The 21011-nt window shown below is 52.4% G+C and overlaps 1 protein-coding gene across 1 annotated transcript; it reads right to left on the bottom strand.

Moving 5' to 3' along the window:
- Positions 1–5794: 5794 nt before the first annotated feature.
- BCL3 (BCL3 transcription coactivator) lies at positions 5795–19125 on the bottom strand. The gene is given in 9 exon segments (XM_080908279.1): positions 5795–6129; positions 6131–6304; positions 6534–6701; positions 8043–8120; positions 8305–8393; positions 8481–8685; positions 9351–9459; positions 16569–16722; positions 18814–19125. Coding segments are annotated over 9 exon segments (1410 nt in total). The 5' UTR covers positions 19055–19125; the 3' UTR covers positions 5795–5937.
- Positions 19126–21011: the final 1886 nt, after the last annotated feature.

Here is a 21011-nt window from a genome sequence, read left to right as displayed (position 1 = left end):
ATCTATCTATCTATCATCTATCTTATATATCTATCTTCTATCTATCCATCTATCTACCATCTATCTATCTATCATCTATCTATCTATCGACATGTGAGCGTGTGCACGCTCGTGTGTATATTAGTGTGGGCACATCCTAATGTGGAAGTCAGAGGACATTTTCAGGAGTGATTCTCGCCTTTCTTTGTCTTTGAAGCAGTCTCCTGTCTCGGCTGCTGTTCTGCGTCCTGCCGCTAGAGGGTGATCTCTAGCTTCAAGGAGATTCTTCCGACTTTGCCTCCCACCTTGCATTAGTAATGCTGGGATTACGGGATACACACTTCAGCGTCCGGTTTGCTATCCCGCCCCCGCCCCCTCCCCATCTCCAACCGTCTGTGTGTGGAGGTCAGAGGACAACTTGGCAAAGGTTGGTTCTCTCTTACCGTCACTGGAAATTGAGCCAGGTCCTCAGCCATAGAGGCAAGACCTTTACTAATGAGCCATCTTGCTGGCCGAGGTCTTGGCTCTTTTTGTGTGGTCTTTTTGTGTGGCTTCTAGGATTGGAGTTCAGTTGTCGAGTTGAAAAGTAAGTGTTCCAACCCGCCGAGCCTTCCTGCATGTCTCTTCTGTTCTCTGCTTTTCTGTGTCTCACCGTTAGCCCAGGCTAAGCTTGGACACAAAATCTTCCTGCCTCAGCCTTCCGAGCCGACGCACATCTGGCTCGATCTGTGAAATGCAGGTTGTGTTTACAAAACTGTAAGCACACCTAAGCTCAAGGCTCCCTGGGCACATGCACACGTGCGGCACACCGTCAGACACCCTCATGAATACATACATAAAAGTGACCTCTTTAAAATCCCATTAAATACATAGAAATACAAATACACAGGCAATCTTGTGCACAGGATAGTGGAACAGATGATATTTTTAAAAATGGATTTATGTGTTTATGTATTTATTTATTTTGTGTATACGAGCACACTGTAGCTGTCTTCAGAAACATCGGAAGAAAGTATTAGATTCTATTACAGATGGTTGTGAGCCACCAAGTGGTTGCTGGGGAATTGAACTCAGGACCTCCAGAAGATCAGGCAGTGCTCTTAAGTGCTAAGACATCTCTCCAGCTTCCCAGTGACATTTTTTAAACAATGCCCGGTGGCCACAAGGAAGGTGCTGAAGCCGTGACTGTGGCTGTGGCCACAGCCTACGAGACCATCACCAGTATTTGATGCTGGAGACTCCCAGAGGGCTACCCTCTTTCTTCCTCTGGCTTTGCTTATCTCTGGGGACATGGAAGGACACATGCCTAGTCTCAAGTTCAGGGAGGCCAGAGAGGGGATTTCCATGCACGGAGAAGCTAGATCCTTTGTTTTAGGGAACTAGCTTGCTAAGGTCAGCCATTGAACCCCAGTTTCTCATCAGCCAAAGTCTGTAGAAGCTTCCAGCTTCCAGAGTCACGGCTGTGCTGAGCTCTGACTTTCATGTTGGAGGAGTTGTTTGTGGTCAGGTGTGACAGGCTTGGCATCTTCACTCTTGTGAAATTGGGAGGGGGGGGGTCTCATGTAGCCCAGCCTGGTCTTGAGCTCAAAGTATAAGCCACAGTCCCCTTGATCCTTCTGCCTCTGCCTCCAGAGTGTGAGAATTCGGTGTGTGACACCATGACAGTCTTTTGTATGCCGTGGACCACAAACTCAAGTCACAAGCCTCTGTCATTTCCCCGCTCCACTTTTTTCTTTACCTTTAGAAACTGAACTTGAGGGCTGCAGAGATGGCTCAGTGGTTAGAGCACTGACTGCTCTTCCAGAGGTCCTGAGTTCAATTCCCAGCAACCACATGGTGGCTCACAACCATCTGTAATGGGATCTGATGCCCTCTTCTGGTGCGTCTGAAGACAGCTACAGTGCACTTATATATAATCAATAAATATTTAAAAAAAGAAATGGGACTTGTGAGTTTTACCTGGGTGTGTCCTTCCAAGATAAAACTATGTTTATTTTTGTAAAGAAAAAGGCACTTGTCCCCAAGCCTGGGGCCCACACAGTGGAATGAGACAATCATCTGACCTTCACACATGCACAGCGGCAAGCCGGTGCCCATCCCCACAAATAAATAAGTGTAAACTTTTCTCTTTCACAAACTACATTTCCCTGCATGCTGAGGTGTTTGTTAGGCGTGGCTATGTGAGAATTCAGTCCAAGGTATATGGTGTGTGAGTTGTAGCTTTGAAGAGCTAGGGCATAGACTTTTGGGGGTCCTTTTAAAAAACTTGATTTATTTTTATGTTTTGTTGTCTGTTGGTTTATTTTGTGCATGTGTACACGTGTGTGTGTGTGAACAATGCCACAGTAGGTATGGGTGCACATGTTACAGGGGTGGGTTCTTTTTTCCTTCTATCTGGGTCCTGAGGAGTGAACTCTGGGCTTCAGGCTTGGGAGTGTGTGCCCTCATCATGCAAGCCATCTGGCCAGCATTGCTTGAGTTTTGACTCCTGGTCTTTGAACTGGCATTGATTCTTTTTTCCACTGCCTCCTGGGTACTGGGCTTATGGAGAGGGATATACCACCATATCGGCTTTACTTCTGTTATCTTCTGCTTTTCTTTCGCTTGTTTTTCATTTTTCTTCCTTCCTTCCTTCCTTCCTTCCTTCCTTCCTTCCTTCCTTCCTTTTATCCTTTTTTTTTTCGTGTGTGTGTGTGTGTGTGTGTGTGTGTGTGGTGTGTAACGGGGGCGGGGGAAGGGGCGGAGTTCTGCTGCAGTGTTTCTCTGTGTAGCCCTTGCTGACCTGCAACTAGCTCTGTAAACCAGGCTGGCCTCAAACTCAGAGACCCACCTGCCTCTGTCTCTCTAGTACCGGGATTAAAGGCGTGCGCCACCACATCGGGCCTTCAGTCTTCTTTAAATTTACCTCTTATTTATCTGTCTGCATCTTGTCCGCATGGATGTCTGTGCATCACATGCAGTGCCCATGGAGACCAGCAGAGGGCATCGGATCCTCAGGACCTGGACTTAGAGAGGGTCGAGCACCATTATGTGGGTGCTGGGAATGGAACCTGAACCCGAGTCTCCTTGAAGAGCCGCTCGGGCTCTTAACCTCTTGAATCATGTCTCCAACCCAACAGGACCTCACTATCGTAGCCCAGGTTGGCCTCCACTCATTTCCTCCTCCTCACCTCCAGCAAGCCCCACTAAACTTCTGTCTGGGGCTCAGAAGTTATTTTCTCAAAACCCTAAATTAAAACTACAGTGGCTGTGCACAGCAGTACATTCTTGGGATCGCAGAGCTTGCCAGGTAGAAGACACCCCCGTCTCAACTCCCTGCCCCCAGCCCCGTAAAACTCAGCTATGACCTCATCTCAGACTCCATCTTCTCATTCCCCTCAGCTCAAAGACTAGATGGTACCTCCGAGAGACTGCCTCGAGGCCAGCTCTCAACCCAGGGCCACGGCCCAGTCTTTAATCCCAAAACTCAGGCAGGGCGGGGAGGCAGCAGGATTGTGAGTTCAAGGCCACTCTGGATTACATTGAGAGTCTCAAGAAAAGGGAGGAAGACGGGGAGGGGCGGGGAGGAGGGGGAGAGGAGGAAGAGGAGATCGAGAAAGAGCGAGAGCAAGAGAGATCGAGAAAGCGAGAGAGAAAGCAAGAGAGTGAGAGAGAGCAAGAGAGAGAGAGCGAGAGCGAGAGAGCGAGAGAGAGACTGATTCTAGAGTGGGTGGACACACAGCCTTACAAGACAGAGGTTGGAGGACCACCCCATTCTTTTCAGGAAGAACCCTCCTTAGAGCTTTGGAGGGAGCACCAACCTGTGACAGACTTCAGAACTTTTTGCCCTCCACAGCAGAAGACACATTTTTGTTTCTTGTCTTTTCGTTTCTCTCTCTCTCTTCCCCTTTTTTAAATTTTTTGATTGTTTTTGTATTTTTGACAAGGTCTTATTATGCAGGCCTAGGGTGGCTTGGAATTCCCCGTGTAGCTAAGGTTGATCTTCAGCGTGTGGCCCGTCTCCTGCTTCTCATCTGCAGCGCTGAGAGCAGGCTCACCTTTCTCCCCCTTTACGGCACCTCGCTGTGTCTTCTTTGTTATACCTGCAGAGAAAAGTATGCGCTCCAAGTCAGATGGCTACTGGGACATTGCAGGGCCAGAAACACTGTCACAGGGGCCTAAGTACATGCCAAACACCCCGTCACTAGGCTGGGGGGCTGGAGCACATCCTTATATCACACAGTCATCTGTGAGCCCACGCATCTCTCACGTCATGGTCGACTCAAAGAGACCTCTCAAATATCCAAAGCATCAGCCAAGCATGGAGTCTCATCCTGTAATAACAGCGTCCAGAAGCAGAGGCAGGAGGATGGACAGTTCAAGCTAGCCTGGGCTACACGGTGAGACTCCTCCCCATTCCACAACAAAACCAAGAACTGCTGGTGGCTGGCTCATGCCTTTAAATTCAGCACTCGGGAGGCAGAAACAGGAGGATCTCTGTGAGTTCAAGGCCAGCCTGGTCTACATGTGAGTTTCAGCCTGGGCTACACCTCCTCCCACTCCCCAAACAACAGCAGTGGCATTGGAGACAGGTCAGCGGCTGAGAGCTCTTAGCACTTTTGTTAGGACTCACCCGGGTTTGGTTCCCAGCACCCACAGTCAGCTGGAACCCCAGTTTTAGAGGGTCTCACACCCTCTGCCTCACATGGCTCATGTAAACTTGTTTACACACACATAAAAATGCATTGTGTGTTGCCATAGGTCTGAAAGTCCATAATCCCAGGACTTTGGAGTTGGAGGGTCAAGAGCTCTTTCTCATCCTTGATCATATAGTGAGTTAAAGGCTAGCCAGTACTTCATGGCACTATCTCAGAAAAGACCCAAAACTTACAGAAACAAAACTGGGCCTGACTGGAGATGGCGAGATGGTTCAGGGCACGGCACTTGCCTGAGGCCCAGGGTTCAATTCCCAGAACCCACGTGATGGAAAGAGAAACCTGACTCCTAAAAGCTGTCCTCTGACCTCCATGTTTATATGTGGAGGTCCACACACTCTGTATTTATATGCATACCTTATATATTTATTATGTTATGTATTTTATATATTATATATTAGACTTTATATATAGTTATATAATATATACTTGTAATCATATGGTATATTTCTATGCAATTATAATTTAAATATTATACTTACATATTGGGCAATATATAAACATATCATAAAAATTTAATATTAAGGTATATATTATATATTATATGATATATAAGTATGACATATAATTATATATAAAAACAATATGATTATAAATGTACATTTATTCATATGTACTTTTTTAAACCCAAATACCAGTGACACACAAATTGCTGACTCTCTCAGAAACACCCACAGCCAGCATTCTGGAGCCCTACAGCCCCAAGGAAGGTGTCACAATGTCCCAGTAACTCATCACCACCAAAGCCATTACCAGTCCTAGGCCCCTCCCCCCAGCAGGAAGTGACACAAAGTCACTCAGTGGACAGGCAGGCCGGCACCCAAAAGCACCTGGGTGCCACAGCTGGCTATGACAGATGCAAAGCAAGGACTATGATACAAAAATAGTTTATTACAAAAGAAATCTGACCAAACCTAATAATTTACATTGTGATCAATGCCCTCCCAATCCCCTCTGTTCTTCCGGGTCCCTCGGGACGAGGATGGCAGAGGAGGGGCTGTCCTTTGGTTCCTCCACTGAAAGAATCGAGTATCTAGTGGATTCCAGACAGGAAGCCTCGGAGCCTGAGTGGGGCTGAGAGTCCTGGGCAGGGGCGATTAGGAGAATCTGTGCTCAGTAGTTAGCGCTTTTGCCTTGGTGCAAAACCTGGTCCAAAAGATTGGGCGGGGGAAGCAGAACAAGGTCCTCACAGTTTCCAGAAGAGTGGTCCCCACAGGGCAGGGAGGACCCTCCTCATGAGTCCGGGTCTGCCCCCCCATCCGTCTCAGCTGCTTCCTGGAGCTGGGGAGGGGGGCACAGGCCGGCCAGGGCCTCGGAGGACCCCTGGGAAGGGCAGGAAGGCAGGTGCGGATGTTGTGGGAAGGAAGTAATTTTGGGGAGCCACGGGAAAGCTTGGAGCATCCTTCGGGGGAGACAGCGAGGGTGAGGAGCTTGGAGAGGACTGGAGGCCTGTGGAGGGAGACCGGGGTTAGAGCGGGGAGAAGCCAGCTGAGCTGACTCGACTCTGGAGTCTTGGAGGCCCCCAGCTGCAGACTCTCACCATTGGAGCTGGTGGCACTTTGGTCTGGGGATGGCTCAGGCTGTGACCCGGAAGCAGTCCGAGAGGCCTTTCCCCTTAGGATATCAATGACCTGTTGGAAGATGGAGGTCACCCCAAGGCATTGCAACCTTTCTTCAGGCTTTCTTTCTCTCTCTCCCCTCTCTCGAGCAAAGTGTCCAGGTGAGGATGTGCAGGCATTTCCTTTGCCTTGTGACTCAGTTTCCCCTCACAGCCTCCCTTCCAGGCACTTTTGTTACCTTGTGGGCCTAAGCTCACGACCCTCCCCAGGCCTGCGCACATCCGGTGCCCCGTGCTCTCACCCTGCGGCTGCGCGCCACCATAAGGGGCGTGTCATTGTGACAGTTCTTGAGGCCGCTATCGGCCCCGCTGCGCACCAGCGTGCGCACGAGAGGCAGAAGCCCGCGGCCAGACGCAGAATGCAGAGCCGAGCTGCCAGAGTACATCTGAGCGTTCACGTTGGCGCCGTGCTGTGGGACGGGGGAAATTCGAGTCAAGAGCCACGTAGGCCAGTGGCCTCACTTGGCCCGGGGTCAGCTAGGTGAAGGGGACTGACAGGTGATCACAACTGGGGCTCACTCCGGCAGCCAGAACCTGAAATGATTCTGGACATGGGTCTGTAATCCTAGCACTTGGAGTGTGGATGCATGAAGATCAGGAGTTCGAGGTTAACCTGAGCTAAAACGTGTGTTTAAACACAGCCTTGGCTGCATGGGACTCCGAGAAGGGAAGCAGGACACCGTACTCTCCTAGTCTCTAAGGGAGACTGTGGTCCGCTTAAGCAAGGGAGGACAAGGTCTGTGGTTCCAGACAGTAGATGGAATTAGTACGGAAGGACAGAGGACAAGGCGAAAGCCAGATGCAGGGTTAGTGTGACTATCCCAGGGTGAAGACTAGGCTGGCAGGGTAACGGGAGAAATGGACAAATTGGCAGCCCAGGAAGTGAAAGAAAAGATTTGAAAACCAGCGTGTGCTGATAGGTAGCATGAGGTAAAGGAGCCCCGCATTCAAGACTGACCTGAACTCCATCCCAAGGGCCCCCATGATGGAAGGAGAGGGCTTCTGGTTTCCATACACTGCCCTCTGACCTCCACAATACAGCCAACCAAATTGGATTTTTAAAAACAGGCCAGGTATGGTTGCATACTCCCTTAATCCCAGCACTTGGGAAGCAGAGGTAGAAAGATCTCTGTGAGTTAAAGGCTAGCCTGGTCTACATGAGTTATGAGACAGCCAGGGCTCTGTAGTGAGACTCTGTCTCCAAAACGAAACAAAAATTAAAAGGAATAGACTTGAGGGGTAAAGAGATGGCTCATTGGTTAAGAGCACTGGCTTGTCTTCCAGAGGAACGGGGTTTGAATTCCAACACCCACATGGCGGCTGACAAATGTTTGCTATCCCAGCTCTAGGGAGTCTGATGCTCTCTTCTGGCCTCAGAGGACACTGAAGGTACCTGGTGCACAGACTTCAATGCAGGCAAAACACTCATGTACAGTCAAAAAAGAAAGGTGGGTGGTGGAGGCACACACCTTTAATCCCAACACTTGGGAGGCAGAGGCAGGTGCATCTCTGAGCTAGAGGCCAGCCTGGTCTACAGAGTGAGTCGGACTGCAGGACTAGCCAACTCTATATCGTAAGACCCTTTCCCAAACAAACAGACTTGGATTTGCAAATTAGACGCTGAAGGGAAGAATCCGAGTCACAGGCAGAACAGAGCCAGGGTCTAAACTGGAAAATGGGGTCCATGCCAGGGATGGAAGTGACAGCCGGACTGGCGCCAGACATGGAAGAAGCCAGAGATGCGTACTAACCAGCAGCAGCAGTTGCACCATGTTCAGACTGTTGTTCTCCACGGCATGGATGAGTGGGGAACGGCCGCTCTTGATATCCTGCGGAAGGACAGGTGTCTCAGCCTCTCTCTGAAGGCTCTGAGCATCCCTCCCTTTGGTCCAGCCTCCAGCGCCTTAAATACGTGAACATTCTGCCACCCGGGTGCCCTTCGCGAGCTCCGCCTCCTGGGCTACACCTCCGCGCGCCAGACCACGCCCCTCGCCGCCTGCCTCGCTGGCTCACCACTGCATCGATGTCGGCGCCACGCTCCAGGAGCAGCAGAACAGCCTCCTGGCACCCGGTGTTCACGGCCACGTGCAGGGCAGTGAGCCCTTTGAAGGAAGGGAACCCACAGTCAGTCAAGCCCCGGCTTGGGCTTGGATGGTGTCAACCTCACCTTATCCTCTCTGGGGACTCACCTTCGTAATTGCGAGCCTCCAAGTCCACGGAGCCTGGGGTTGCGCTGTCCAGCAGGGCCTGCAGGCAGCTGGGGCTGCGGTGCTCGCATGCTAGGTGGACTGCAGTCTGGCCGTGGCGATCCAGGGCCATGGGGCTGGCGCCAGCTGTCACCAGGAGCCGGACCATATCTGGTAATGTGGTGATCACAGCCAGGTGGAGCGGGGTCTGGGAAATAGTGACCGTAAGGGATCGGAGTAAGGCTACGTTCTCACCTCAGGCCCTTTGAACCTAGTGACAGAAGCGTCTGACATCTTCCCAAAATCGAGAGTCAGAGACCCTTGCATCTTCAGAACCAATCTAACCTCAATAAAGCTTTTTTTTGGGGGGAGGAGGGGTTGGGGGAAATGTTGGGAAGGTAGGATGTCAAGTAGCCCATGGTGACCCCAGACTTATTATGTAGATAAGGATGGATGACCCCTAATTCCTGAGACCAAAAGAGTGAGCTGCCATGCTTGGTTTTGGTTATTTGATGCACCATGGTGCACTTGTGGAAGACGGGATAATTTGTAGTGAGTTTTGAACTCAGGTTACCAGGCTTGGCCGCAAGCACCTTTACCCTTTGAGCCATTTTACAGCCCCCACAGCTTTTTTTTTTTTTTTTTTTAAGGACGCGACTTAGCTATATTATAGCTCAGGCTAGCTCTCCAGGGCTTATGTTCAGTTCATAATTAGTCTCTTAAATGTTGGATGACACACATATGTCACCTTGCCCAGCTCCACTGCCCTCTTGTTCCAGGATGTGGATGCTGGTGCCCCTGCATCTCTCCTCTGGGGGACCCCTCCTTTCCAGGAACCTTAAAACCCCAGTTTCAAGCTCCCTGCCACCTCACCTGCCGAAGGTTGTTATGGATATCCACCTCCCGGCTACCGAGTTTAAAAAGGCTGAGTATCCGGTAGACAGCTGCCTTGTTATCCTGGACCACAGCAATGTGGAGAGGCCTGGGGAGACAAGGGGACACTCGCTGGGATTAGGGACTGGTCAGTACACCTCCCCCCTTATTAAGAAAAAAGATTTATTTTATGCATGTGTGAACACTGTCACTGTCTTCAGACACACCAGAAGAGGGCATCAGATCCCATTACAGAGCCACCATGTGGTTGCTGGGAATTGAACTCAGGACCTCTGGAAGAGCAGTCAGTGCTCTTAACTGCTGAGCGGTCTCTCCAGTCCTGGTTACTACATCCATTAAAGTCCTGAGTGGAATGTTTTCAATCATTTTTAACCATTTGGGGACAACCCAAATTGCCCTTTTTGGACATTGATTACAGCCCCCACTCCCGCCTCCTTATCCCTGAGCTCTCTGGCCTGTCAGACTATCACATCAAAGCCAGAGGAACATTTGCAGATATGCCCTTCCCTCCAAACTGCTTACTTAATCACACGTCCCATGCGAGTTAGTAAAAAACTGGATAGTGTTTGGATTCGGTGGTGCTAGAAATAAAACTTCTACTGGCTAAGCAGGAGAGCTAACACTGAGCCACGCCCCCAGCCCCTCACTGGAGGATTCTAGGCAGGGGCTCTACCACTGAGCCACGCCCCCAGCCCCTCACTGGGGGATTCTAGGCAGGGGCTCTACCACTGAGCCACACCCCCAGCCCCTCACTGGGAGATTCTGGGAAGGGGCTCTACCACTGAGCCACGCCCCCAGCTTTCACAGGAATTTTTTTTCTGACATGATTTTAGTATATAATGCAGCCTGTCCCCATCTCACCAAATGCCCCAGGCTGTCCTCACCTCAACAATAATCCCCCTGTCTTCAGAATGCTAGAATTACAGGCTTGAGACATCACAAATGTGAGTGGGTGTGGGTCTATCTGTGTAGCTCAGAGTGGCCTCAAATTGGCAATCCTCCTGCCTCAGCCACGCAAGGCTAAGTCATCTTGTCCTCCTTTTCCATTTCCTTTGACACCATCTCCACACTGTCTTCCTTCTGCTCTGGACCCACTGGCCTCTATGTGCCTCAGACATACAGCCACTGACTTTCTGGGGCCCTTGTGGGGGTTCTTCATGTGCCTGGAACAGTTTCCTTAAATATCAGCCCTGAGGCACTATGGCAGACCCACAGGCCTTCTCCCCTCATCTGCCGTAGTTGTTTCCATGTTGCCCTGTGGCTCATTGTCCAGTTTGTAATCATTTTCTGAGTCTCCCCATCAAAATCATATCGGCCCCACTGGGCAGGATGCCATTTTCTGTTAGGCCTAGGAGGCTCTGACAGAACAGGTTTGTGGCGACTACGTTCTGACTAAAGACATATCCCACTGGTCACCCTGTGTGCTTCCTGACTATTTCTCCCACCTTCCCTGGGCCGTAGCTTAGGTGTCTGTGAGGTGAGGTGTGCAAACTCCTTATCAGGGTCTGTCATGGAGCACAGGCTTTGAATAAAAGGAGAAAAGGCCAGGTGTGGTGGGTCACAAGCCTTTGTTTGTTCCTCAAGAAAAGTTATCTCTGTGTAGACCAGGCTGGCCTTGAACTCACAGACATCCACCTGCCTCTGCCACCACTCCTCATACTTTTAATCCCAACTCCCTTGAGGCAGAGGCCGGAGGATCTCTGTATTTGAGACTACCCTGGCTTACCTAGTGAGCGCCAACCCAGCCAAGGCCACCGAGTTCAGACCCATCTCAGAAAAATAAAATGAGGAAGGAACCATTGCGGGATGTGGGTCTTGGCTCTGGAGCTGGCTTTGGCAGTATAGAGTTCCTCCCTTTCCTACAGTCCGACAGTGATCTCTACTGGAGAAAGCTACTCACTCGTCATGTCCCATGGGGATGGAAGGGTCTGCCATGCTACAATGCCCAGGCATAGTCATTGTTCCACTTCCCAAACCCTGGTCTAGGAAGGCCTCATTAGCTCCACCATTTCCTGAGGGGCACCTGAAGCCCTTCCAGACACCTCAGCAACCTTCCCGAAGATGCTCCAACTCCCTTCTGAGGGACCCCAGAGCAGAATAACTATTCCCAGCTGAGGGCGAACAGAGGATCACATCTGCACATGGGGACAGAGGGAGACAGGCTGGCCGTGTGCCCACACGCCTCTTGGCCTTTGCTTTATGCATGTGTCCTGTGTGCAGGTGCACACACCCCGTCTTCCCCACGCTCTCCCTTTACTGTACTTTTCTATTTTTATGTTTTTCTGCTAGAACCAGACCTCAGTATGAACTGCACGGAGCTCGCTCCATAGACCAGGCTGGCCTCTGCCTCCCGAGGGCTGTGATTAAAGGTGTCCCCCGCTATACCTGGCATTGTTTCTTTGCTATTCAGGCATGCGTGCATGCATGTAATTACTATGTATGCATTGTTTTGTGACAAAACTTATGTGGAGATCAGAGGACCTCAGAGCTCAGTTCTGTCCTCTCCACCATGTTGGTATTGGCGGATCAAATTGCGGTTGGATAGATGCTCTGCTCCCTAAGCTGCCTCACCAACCCCTCCACCATAGCCTTTTCATTATTTTCTTTTTTGTTTTTCCCCTGTGTGTGGCATGTTTGTGCCTTTGTGCACCTGTGTGTATACATGCCTTTGCGCTTATTTGAGCTCACAGGTGTGTGTTGACGGCAGAAACTGTCCTCCATCTCTCACGGGTCAGAGGTCACTGGCTGGCTAGTGAATCTCCAGGCTCTTCCTGCCTTTCCTTCCAGTGGTGGGATTCCACCTCCAGCTTCTCACTGCAGATCCGGTGGTTCCGGGCTCCTAGACACTTGAGCAGCAACTACAATCGGGACTTGTGTATTTACTCTCTAGTTGGCTTCTCTCTACATGGTAATGCATAATGGCTCACCAAACACCCACCCACTGAAGCATCCTCTCCTTCCTGGACCACCTTTATCTGAAGTCTTTTTACTAGCCAATCACCGTGCTGTGCGTCGGAAAGGACAGTGAGGAGTTTGCGGCTAGCTTGGGTTACATAGTGAGATTCCGGCATCACAACAATGCCTTTGGGTCTGTGGGATGGTAGCATCTTTAATCCCAGAGTTTGGGAGGAAGAGGCAGATGCATCTCTGAGTTCGAGACCGGCCTGGTCTACAGAAGGAGTTCGAGGACAGCCTGAGAAACCTAATCTCAAAAACAAAACAGCCTTTGGATTCAGTACAATGAGAAAGCATCTGTCTAGGAACCCCAAGGGCCTGGGGGCATGGCTCAGTGGTAGAGCGCCTACACAGAATCTAGGCTAGGAAACACAAGGCTTAGGTTTCATTTTAATCACCACACACCACACACACACACACACACACACACACACACACTTCATTCATTAATGGACTATCTACTTTCTCACCTGCCAGCCTGCCTCTTACTACCCAGACCACTGCCAAGGCAGACAGTGAGCACCCAGAATCTACATATTGCTTCCCCACATTATTCTGAGGAAGTGCTGTCCACTTGGGTGAGGGGGGTTGGGTGGGTCACACCACCAGAAATGCAAACTGTGCTCCATAGCGAAGGAAGGGGCCAAAGTACCTCCTGCTTGAGTTTGGTTTTCCTTCCCACAATAGCGCCTATGGCCGGGACAGATTACAGTGGGCAAATCCTGAGTCTAGATCCTGGTGGTGGAGACCAGATTGAAATAGAAAATGCTGGGGGAAGGGGCGGGCCCTGACTCCCTCCCCGTTTGGCTTCGCTGCAGAGGGATGGGATGCAGCATCTCCTTAGAAGCGCCACCCGCTTGGCTCCCTCCCGGCGCGGGCGGGGTTAAGCAAGGGCAGAGGGAGCGAATGATTTCAGAGAAACCGTCCAGGCTTCAGTTCCCATAAACGCGCAGGCCGCAGGGGGTGGGGCGGGGCTGGAGGAAGTGGGGACGGGAGGGGCGGCCCAGCCCTCGGACTTCCAGTAACAGGTCTGCCGGGCGGGGCTGGGCTTCCTGCTCCCGGGGGAGGGAAGCCTGGCCAGTCGGGGATCTACCCGGTCACCCCCCTGGCGTCCAAACTTCCACTCTTCCAATGGGAGATAAGGAAGGCAGAACCCCAAGTCCTCAAGCCTGGGGCAGCTTCACTGGGTCAGACTTGCAGCTGGTTGCTGGTCCCCCCATCCTGGCATCCACACCAAGGCTTTCTTGGAATCTCAGAAATGCATTGTCATAGGTCAACGAGGACCCCAAGTGGCCCTTCTCCCATGTCCCTTGGAGAACACAGGAATACAGTTCTCCAATCTTTATTCCAGACCCCCAGGCATAGGTAGCTTCACACTATTACAGCATGTCGGGGTTCAGTGTGTAAAGTTTGCTTGCCTTCTGGAGCACGGAGTCTATTAAGTGAAGGCCAAGACCCCTGAGCCACCACCCCACCCCCGGCTTAACCAGTTATTCTGTTTGGAAATTCTGTACTTTTCTTTAAAATGCATGGAACCACTCCTGTTTTGTTTTAAGACAGGGTCGCCGCCCTCCAGCCTCAGTTTCCCTAATGCTGTGATCACAGATACACTCACCCTATCTCTTTCCCTGTTCCCCTTGAAGATGGAGGTATTCCACACCCCTGTTCTGGCCCTGAGACTTTAATGCATATACCCCGCCCGCTTTGCAGAAGGATTTGCAGTTTTCTATTCCCGACCTCTCTTCCGACCGCTTCGGGTTCCAGATGGCCTTACTCTGGGGCCCAGGCTAGCCTTCCTTCTGAATTTGCTGGGAGTATTACCAGCTTGAGCCACAGCATGCTGGCTTTTCCTGAGTCTTGTTGCCTTCCAAGAAGTCAAGGCTCGGCCGGAATCTCTGGGATCTGGACTTGAGGTCCCCTGCCCAGCCTCCCTTCCCTGCCTTACCCTCCCCTCCTCCAGCCTGTGTGGGGCTAGTGGCTCAGGCAAGCTGGGGCCAGGCCTGCTGCCCATTCCGGTAAGCCCCAGCGGAAGGGGTTAAGGTTGGAGGGAGCACCGGGAGGGGCGGGCTGCGAAGAGTGGAGGGTGCTGACGTGGGGGAGGCTGAGCAGCTGGGCTGTGGTCAAGTTGTGCGGGAAGGGATTTCCCCGAGGCGGCAGCTGAGGCAGAAGTGTTTGCGTTGGGGGAGAGGGAGGAGGGGCTGGGACTGGAGACAGCGCTCTGCTTACCAGACCACAGACAGCTCAGCCCCGAGGACAGATACAAATTAAACCTTCTCAGCTTTTAGCCCCTGGGGTGGGAGGCAGCTAGAGCTGGTTGAGTCCTTTAAGGGCACTTTCTCCGGCTTGAACTCACGTGGTAGCCTACAGCATCCCCGGGGCGGCTGTTCAAACAGCACCTACTCAAGTATTGAGTGCTTACTGTTTGCCCAGCCCTGTTCTGTGTACCTTGTGTAGACAGGGTTGTGAAAGGTCTCTGACCAGGCCTGGTTTCCAAACAGAAACTGAGGCTCCGCCACAGTCAAGCCAGCTATTGACCTTTCTCTACACAAATGGGCCTACTGAGTTCTGGCTAGGGTTTCCAGACGCCCCCTCCCCAAACCAATTCTCACACCACACCAGGGTTCTTTAGAAGTCATTTCAGCCAGATGTCCATCCCTGAGGCAGGAGGATTACTATGAGTTGTAAGGTGGCCTGGGTTACATGGTGTAGTTCCAGGCCAATCCAGACTACAGAGTGAGATTGTGTCTCAGTTTAAATGAAGAAGCCGGACAGGACTGTGCGGGTCTGTGATCTCAGCATTGGGAAGTAGAAGCTGGATCAAAGTTGTCCTAGGTTAGGTAGGCTAGCCTGGACTACATGTGACCTTTATGCAACAAAACAAAGCACTTTTTAATATCTCTTCCAAAAAGGTGCATACACAGGACCCCTGTTTTTAGCAGAGAGGGAAAGGAAACTGAGGCACAGAGGAGGGAGAAATATCCACCTAGGATTCATGCCCGTGTTGGTTGAGTAGCAGCCATCCTGCACGGAATGCTCATCCTATGCTCTGCCCAGGACTAAACCTTCCCCTGGCTATCTACCCAGGCGATAACTCAGAGAATTGGGAAATCCGCCATGACCATGAGGGAATGACTGGACTAGAGTAGAAATTCTCCACGACTGGGGGAAGTCACGGAGAATGGAGCTTCCCTTTGTGTGAGTCCTGCCTCAAGTTTGGGGATGTGAGTGTGCTCGGACCCCGAAGGCTTGTCCGCCATACAGGAACAGCAATGCTGAAAGACACCTGGTGGCTTCTGCGGGGCTGGGGGTGGAACTGGGCCTCCTGCCCTGCGTGCTAGTCAAGCCAGCATCCTCAGCCCCTCCCTTTGTTTTCCCCAGTCCAGGCTGGCGGTGAGCTCATGAATTCTACAGCCTGTGCCATTAGTCCCCCCAATCTCCAGAATAAGACATACAGGTGTACACCAGCACACAGAGCTCTAAGGTTTACTGAACACATGATATACACTCATTTCGTGTGTGTGTGTGTGTGTGTGTGTGTGTGTGTGTGTGTGACACGTTCAGAAAAATCAGCAGATAGAACAGTTCCCAGAGCTGGGTGTGGTGACGCATACCTTTGATCCCAGGGCTCAGGAGGCAGATGAAGACCTATCTATGAGCGTTTGAGGTTAGCCTGGGCTAGAGTGAGTTCCAGGCCAGTTAGGGGGGACACATAGTGAGATCTTGACTCAGAACTGGGATGGGGGTAGAAAGCTGGATCAGCAGTTAACAGCGATGGCTGCTCTTTCAGAGGACCCACAGAAGCTTACGGCTAACTATAACTCCATTTCCAGGGGACCCGAGGCCTTCTTCTGGCCTCCTCGGGTGCCAGGCATACACACAGCGCACAGACGTTCACAGGGACAAAACGCCCATGTAAATCAATAGCAGTAAAAGAAATGAAAACAAAGATACATAGTTCCCATATTTGGATTATGATAAAAATTCTGAGATCTTGGGGGGGGGTGTGGCTTCCTGTTAGAGCCAGCACGGAGTATGTGCAAGGTGCAGTCTCCCACCCCCACAACCAAAAAGAAAAAGAGTCACTGCCCCCCCAAAACTGTATTAGCCAGTGAGTGCCCTCGAGTGCCCCCGTTGTCTGCAAAAGGAAACAGTATCAGAGACAGAGAGCTCTGCTCGGTGCTGGCAGAGCCTGGCAGCCCCTGGCCCTGGGGGTCTGAACTCCTCCCGCACCTTGTCACTTACGTGTCTCCATCCTCATCCACCCGGGTGGCCATGGCAATGTCAGCTGAAAGGGGGTGTTCCATGGGGTACATCATGGAGTAGGGGTGAGTAGGCAGGTTCAGCAGCGGAAAGGGGGGGCCCATAGTCGGGGTAGAGTAAATGGGCATCAGAGGTCCTGGTAGAAGAGAGACAAGAGGGGATCGGGGTGAGGTCAAACCCACAGGCCTTTGTCCAGGGGGTTCAGGGGCTCTCTCGCTCCAGGTCTTAGCATCCTCCCAGATCCCCCGTTCCCACACTTACGTAGCCCAGGATGACCTTGAACTTCACATGCAGCTGAGAATAACCTCGACCCCCCGGTCCCTTCCTCCATCCCCTCCGTGCTGAGCTTACAAGGCCTCTATCCCTGCATTTACTATTAGATTCTTCTTCTTAAAAAAAATAATAAAGACTTCTTTATTTTCAAAGTGTGTGTGTGTGTGTGTGTGTGTGTGTGTGTGTCTGTGTATGTTTTGTGTACCACATCTGTACACGTGCCCATGGAGGCCACAAGAGGGTGCCAGATCTTCTTAAACTGGAGTTAACAAGCTGTCCTCACAACACTAGAGGATCTGAATTCAAGCCCGCCGTAAGGACAGGGAACACGTTTGATGGCTGAGCCGTCTCCCCTGTCCCAAGATCCCTTTTCTTTTAAAGGGATGTATTTAAAAACTAACTGCTTTTAGTTATTACTTTTAAAGGTTGTATTTATAGTTCTAATGCGGATGAATGTTTTGCCCGAGTGCGTGCCACAGGCCTGCCGACCCCCTCGGCGGCCAGAGGAGGGCATTGCATCCCCAGAACCTGGTGGGCACGCGCTCTAGTCCTCTGCAAGGGCCACAGGGCTCCTAACCACAACCATCTCTTTGGTCCCCACCTCTCCTTTGAAATACTGAGTCACTATGGAGCCCAGACTGGCCCCAAACTCAAGGAGATCCTCCTGCCTCAGCTTCCCAAGTTCTGGGATTACAGGCGTGTAGCACCATGTTTGACTATCCCATCCCTCATCCCTATTCCTTCCCACATCTCATCTCTCACATATGTCTGACCATCTACAGAAAGGACCCTTAAGGGCAGAGAGAGCCCTGTCACCACCCAGCAGGGGAGCTCAGAGTACACTGAGTAACTTCGTAGCTGAAGGAATAAATGATGAAGTAATATCTGAGTGTTGGGGTCTGGGGAGTTGGGACAATCAGAAAACTTAATCCCTAGAACCCTATTGGATGATGCTGTTGGGAAGACCCATTGCACAGATGGGAAAATGGAGGACAGATTCTCATCAGACCGAGGAAGGCCTCCTGTTACACGGTGTCCTCCAAATGAAGCATGGATAGGTAGAAGCTGGAGACCCTGGAGGGCCCAGAGAAACTCAGCATCTCTGGGGTATTTAGTGGATAGTCATGTGGCTACTGCAGGGGGATGCCCCTTCCTGGATATAAAAATTGAGGAGGGGATCTGGTTTCCTGCTGTCTGACCAGCTCTGGGTTCTCTTTTTGAAGTCCCACCTTTCCAGGTCCCTGAGTTCCTCTTGGACCTAAGTCCTTCAGTTCCTAAGTTCCTTGAGTTCCCCCTCTTAGAACCCTCAGTCCCCAAGCCTGCCCCTAGGGCCACCTGACTTGGGGACACTTGCGATGCACACAGCTGACCTGCAGAGTACTGGCTCTGCTCACTGACTCCTCCGCATCTGCAATCTCGGGGTCCTTGGGGCTCTTCCTGTCATCATTTAGAGTTGTGACCCAAACACGGGGTGCTCAGACCCAAATGCCTTTCCCTCAACCCCTATAGCCCCCAAAATCTTGGTTCCCAGGATTTTAACCTTCGGTATCGACCTCCTTGGATCCCAGATCCGTTTCTGTTCGTCTGCTTACCAGAACCCTACTTTCCAAAGCCCGAGTAACAATTATTTCATAGTCCTGAATATCTGGTTGTTGCCCAACCTGATATTCTGTGTTTCTGGAGTGTCTTGGGACCCCATATCTGTGACACTGGACACTGTCTTCTGACCCCCACCCCAAGGCCATCTGCCCCTTGGGCACCTGTCTGGGTGAGCTTCTTGGCACCCTCATGGCAGAACTCCAGGGTTTCTGAACCTGTTTCCTAGCAGTCTCTGGGACACCAACTTTCACCCTGGAGTCCCAGCTACCAGGAACCCCATCTCTTTGTGTCCTGTGTCCTGCTGACCTTAGATGGCCCCCACCCGGCCCTGACTCTCATTGGGGAGGCCACTCACCCTGGTAGTAAAGAGCCTCCGGCCTGGCCACGCAGTGGGGGGGCCCAGGGACAGCCGGGATGTCGCAGCTGCTGTGAAGGGCGTCCAGGGGTCCAGCAGGGCCTTGCGGGGCTGCGGGCTCTGGGGACGCGGGGCGCAGCGGGCGCTTGCGGAGTGGCAGTGCGGCGCCCGGGGTGCCCTTGGGCCGGGTGCGCAGGTCCACGGGCCCCTCGTCCATGGCCCCCGCGGGGCATCGGGGCATCGGGCCGCCCGGAGACGCCGGGGCGCGCGGCGAGCTCGGCACGGGAAGGCGGTCTCGCCGGGCTGCGGGACTTCCCCTGCCGCCGACTGAACTGAAGGGACTTTTGTCAGTCGGGGCGGCGCCCGCCTCCCTCCTCCCCGCCCCCGGGCCCCCGGGGCCACCCGTCCGCCCCAGGGGTTTCCTGGACCCGCGTCTCGGAGGCGGAGCTCCTGGTCCCCACCCGCCACACTGCTCACTGTGCCTCTGGCCTGGAGCGCTGGGTCTGAATCCTTGAGATTCCCACACTTTCTGTCTGACTGGAGCTCATATAGCCCAGGCTAGCCTTTATTTCCGCTAAGTAGCAGAGGGTTATCTCTTCTCCCTGTTTCCACCTCCTGAGTGCTGAAATGACACCTGTACTACTGTGCCTTGATCTATCTGTCTGTCTGTCTGTCTGTCTGCCTGCCTGCCTACCTGCCTACCTATCTATCCTTACTTCCTTCTTTCCTTTCTCTTTGACCAGGGGTCATGTAGCCCAGGCTAGCCTCAAATTTGCTATGTAGCACAGGATGACCTTGATTTCCTGATCCTCCCAACTCCCCTGGAACACTGTAACAGGCTGGGGCGGGGAGGGGGGGGTTTGGGGGGAGAAGAGAAGGAGGGTGTTCCTGCGTGCTAGGGATCCATGCTTCTCAGGCCCCGCCTCCAAGTCCCCATCTCTGAATAGCTTAGCTGTGTCTGGCCCTCAGAGTCTACATTTGTGAGGATCCTAATCTCCCACTGGTCCAAACTTTTCTCTAGTGTTTCTGGGTCTTTCCGCCATCTCTCTCGGTCCCAACCCTAAGTTCTTAGAGGCCACAGGGTTGCTAGGGCATGGGTCTGAATCCTGAGTCCTACTTCCTCTTGGGTGACCTTGGGCAGCTCTTCTCCCTCGGAGCCGGTTCCTTTTTGTAACGCTGGAGCCTAGCACACCGAGCTGTATCCCCCAGCCCTCCTGGCTTCCTATTTTAAGACAAAGCTGCCCGGGGTAGCCTTGCCTTTGTTCTGTAACCCAGGATGGCTTTGAACTTGAACTCTCCCTGCCTGTCTCTTGAGGTGGGATGGTAGGTCTGCACCATCAGGGTGAGCTCAGACTCATTCTTTGTGCGAGAGAAAAGCCCAGCCCAGGGCAGGGACTGATTCTTGGCTGATGCCCAGAAAGTAGCCACCCTCTGCCTTCCTCGTCCCTCCTGACTCGCAGGGCACAGGGTGGCTTAGGGATGCAGGAGAGCTTTGAATGTGTCTCCCTGCCAGGTCCCAGCACCCAGCTAGAGGCCTCAGAGAACGAAGCGCAAATGAATCCCAGATGCAGAGACTTGGAGCCGGACCCTGAGAGATGCAAGGGTAGATAGAGTTGTAAGTTTGGACCAACAGGCCTCAGTTAGGGCTCAAGGCCAGACACTCGTAGGGGACTGAGGGTGCAGGTTGACTCCCTCGGCTTTCCCCACTTTCCTTCCCACCCCAAGGAGAGGCTGGCTGGTGGGGAACAGGCCTGGCTGGTTGGGGCCCTGACTCAAAGGCGCTGGAGCCGGGGAGGCGGGGCAGAGGCTCCGCCTCCTCAGGGTCCGCCCCGGGGCGGGACCGCAGCTCGGGGCTTTCCCGGACATCCCGGGAGGTGGAGCACACTCTGGGGTTGAGTCCAGGTCACTGAGTCACAGGGAGGCGGAGGGGGGCGGGGCGCCTTTGTAGAACTAGGCACCGCACTGCAAACCTGCTCAGAGGATTCTCAGGGTCCCATGGTTCTCTCTCTGGATGTTCCTGTGTCTCTACAAACCGGTCCCCGCATCCTGTCCCCTGACTCCTTTTTTTTCAGACAAGGAGAGTCTCTGTAGCCCAGGCTGGCCACACACTAGGGGCAATCTTCCTACCTCAGCCTCAGTGCTGAGATTACAGGTGTGAGCCACCACCTCCATTTTCCTGTTCCTTTTTGTCTCTGTAC

The sequence above is a fragment of the Micromys minutus genome (genome assembly GCF_963924665.1).
Source record: "Micromys minutus genome assembly, chromosome: 32".
NCBI classification, from domain to species: domain Eukaryota; kingdom Metazoa; phylum Chordata; class Mammalia; order Rodentia; family Muridae; genus Micromys; species Micromys minutus.
Note: the sequence above shows the minus strand (reverse complement) of the source record. Positions and strands in the feature narration are given on the sequence as shown.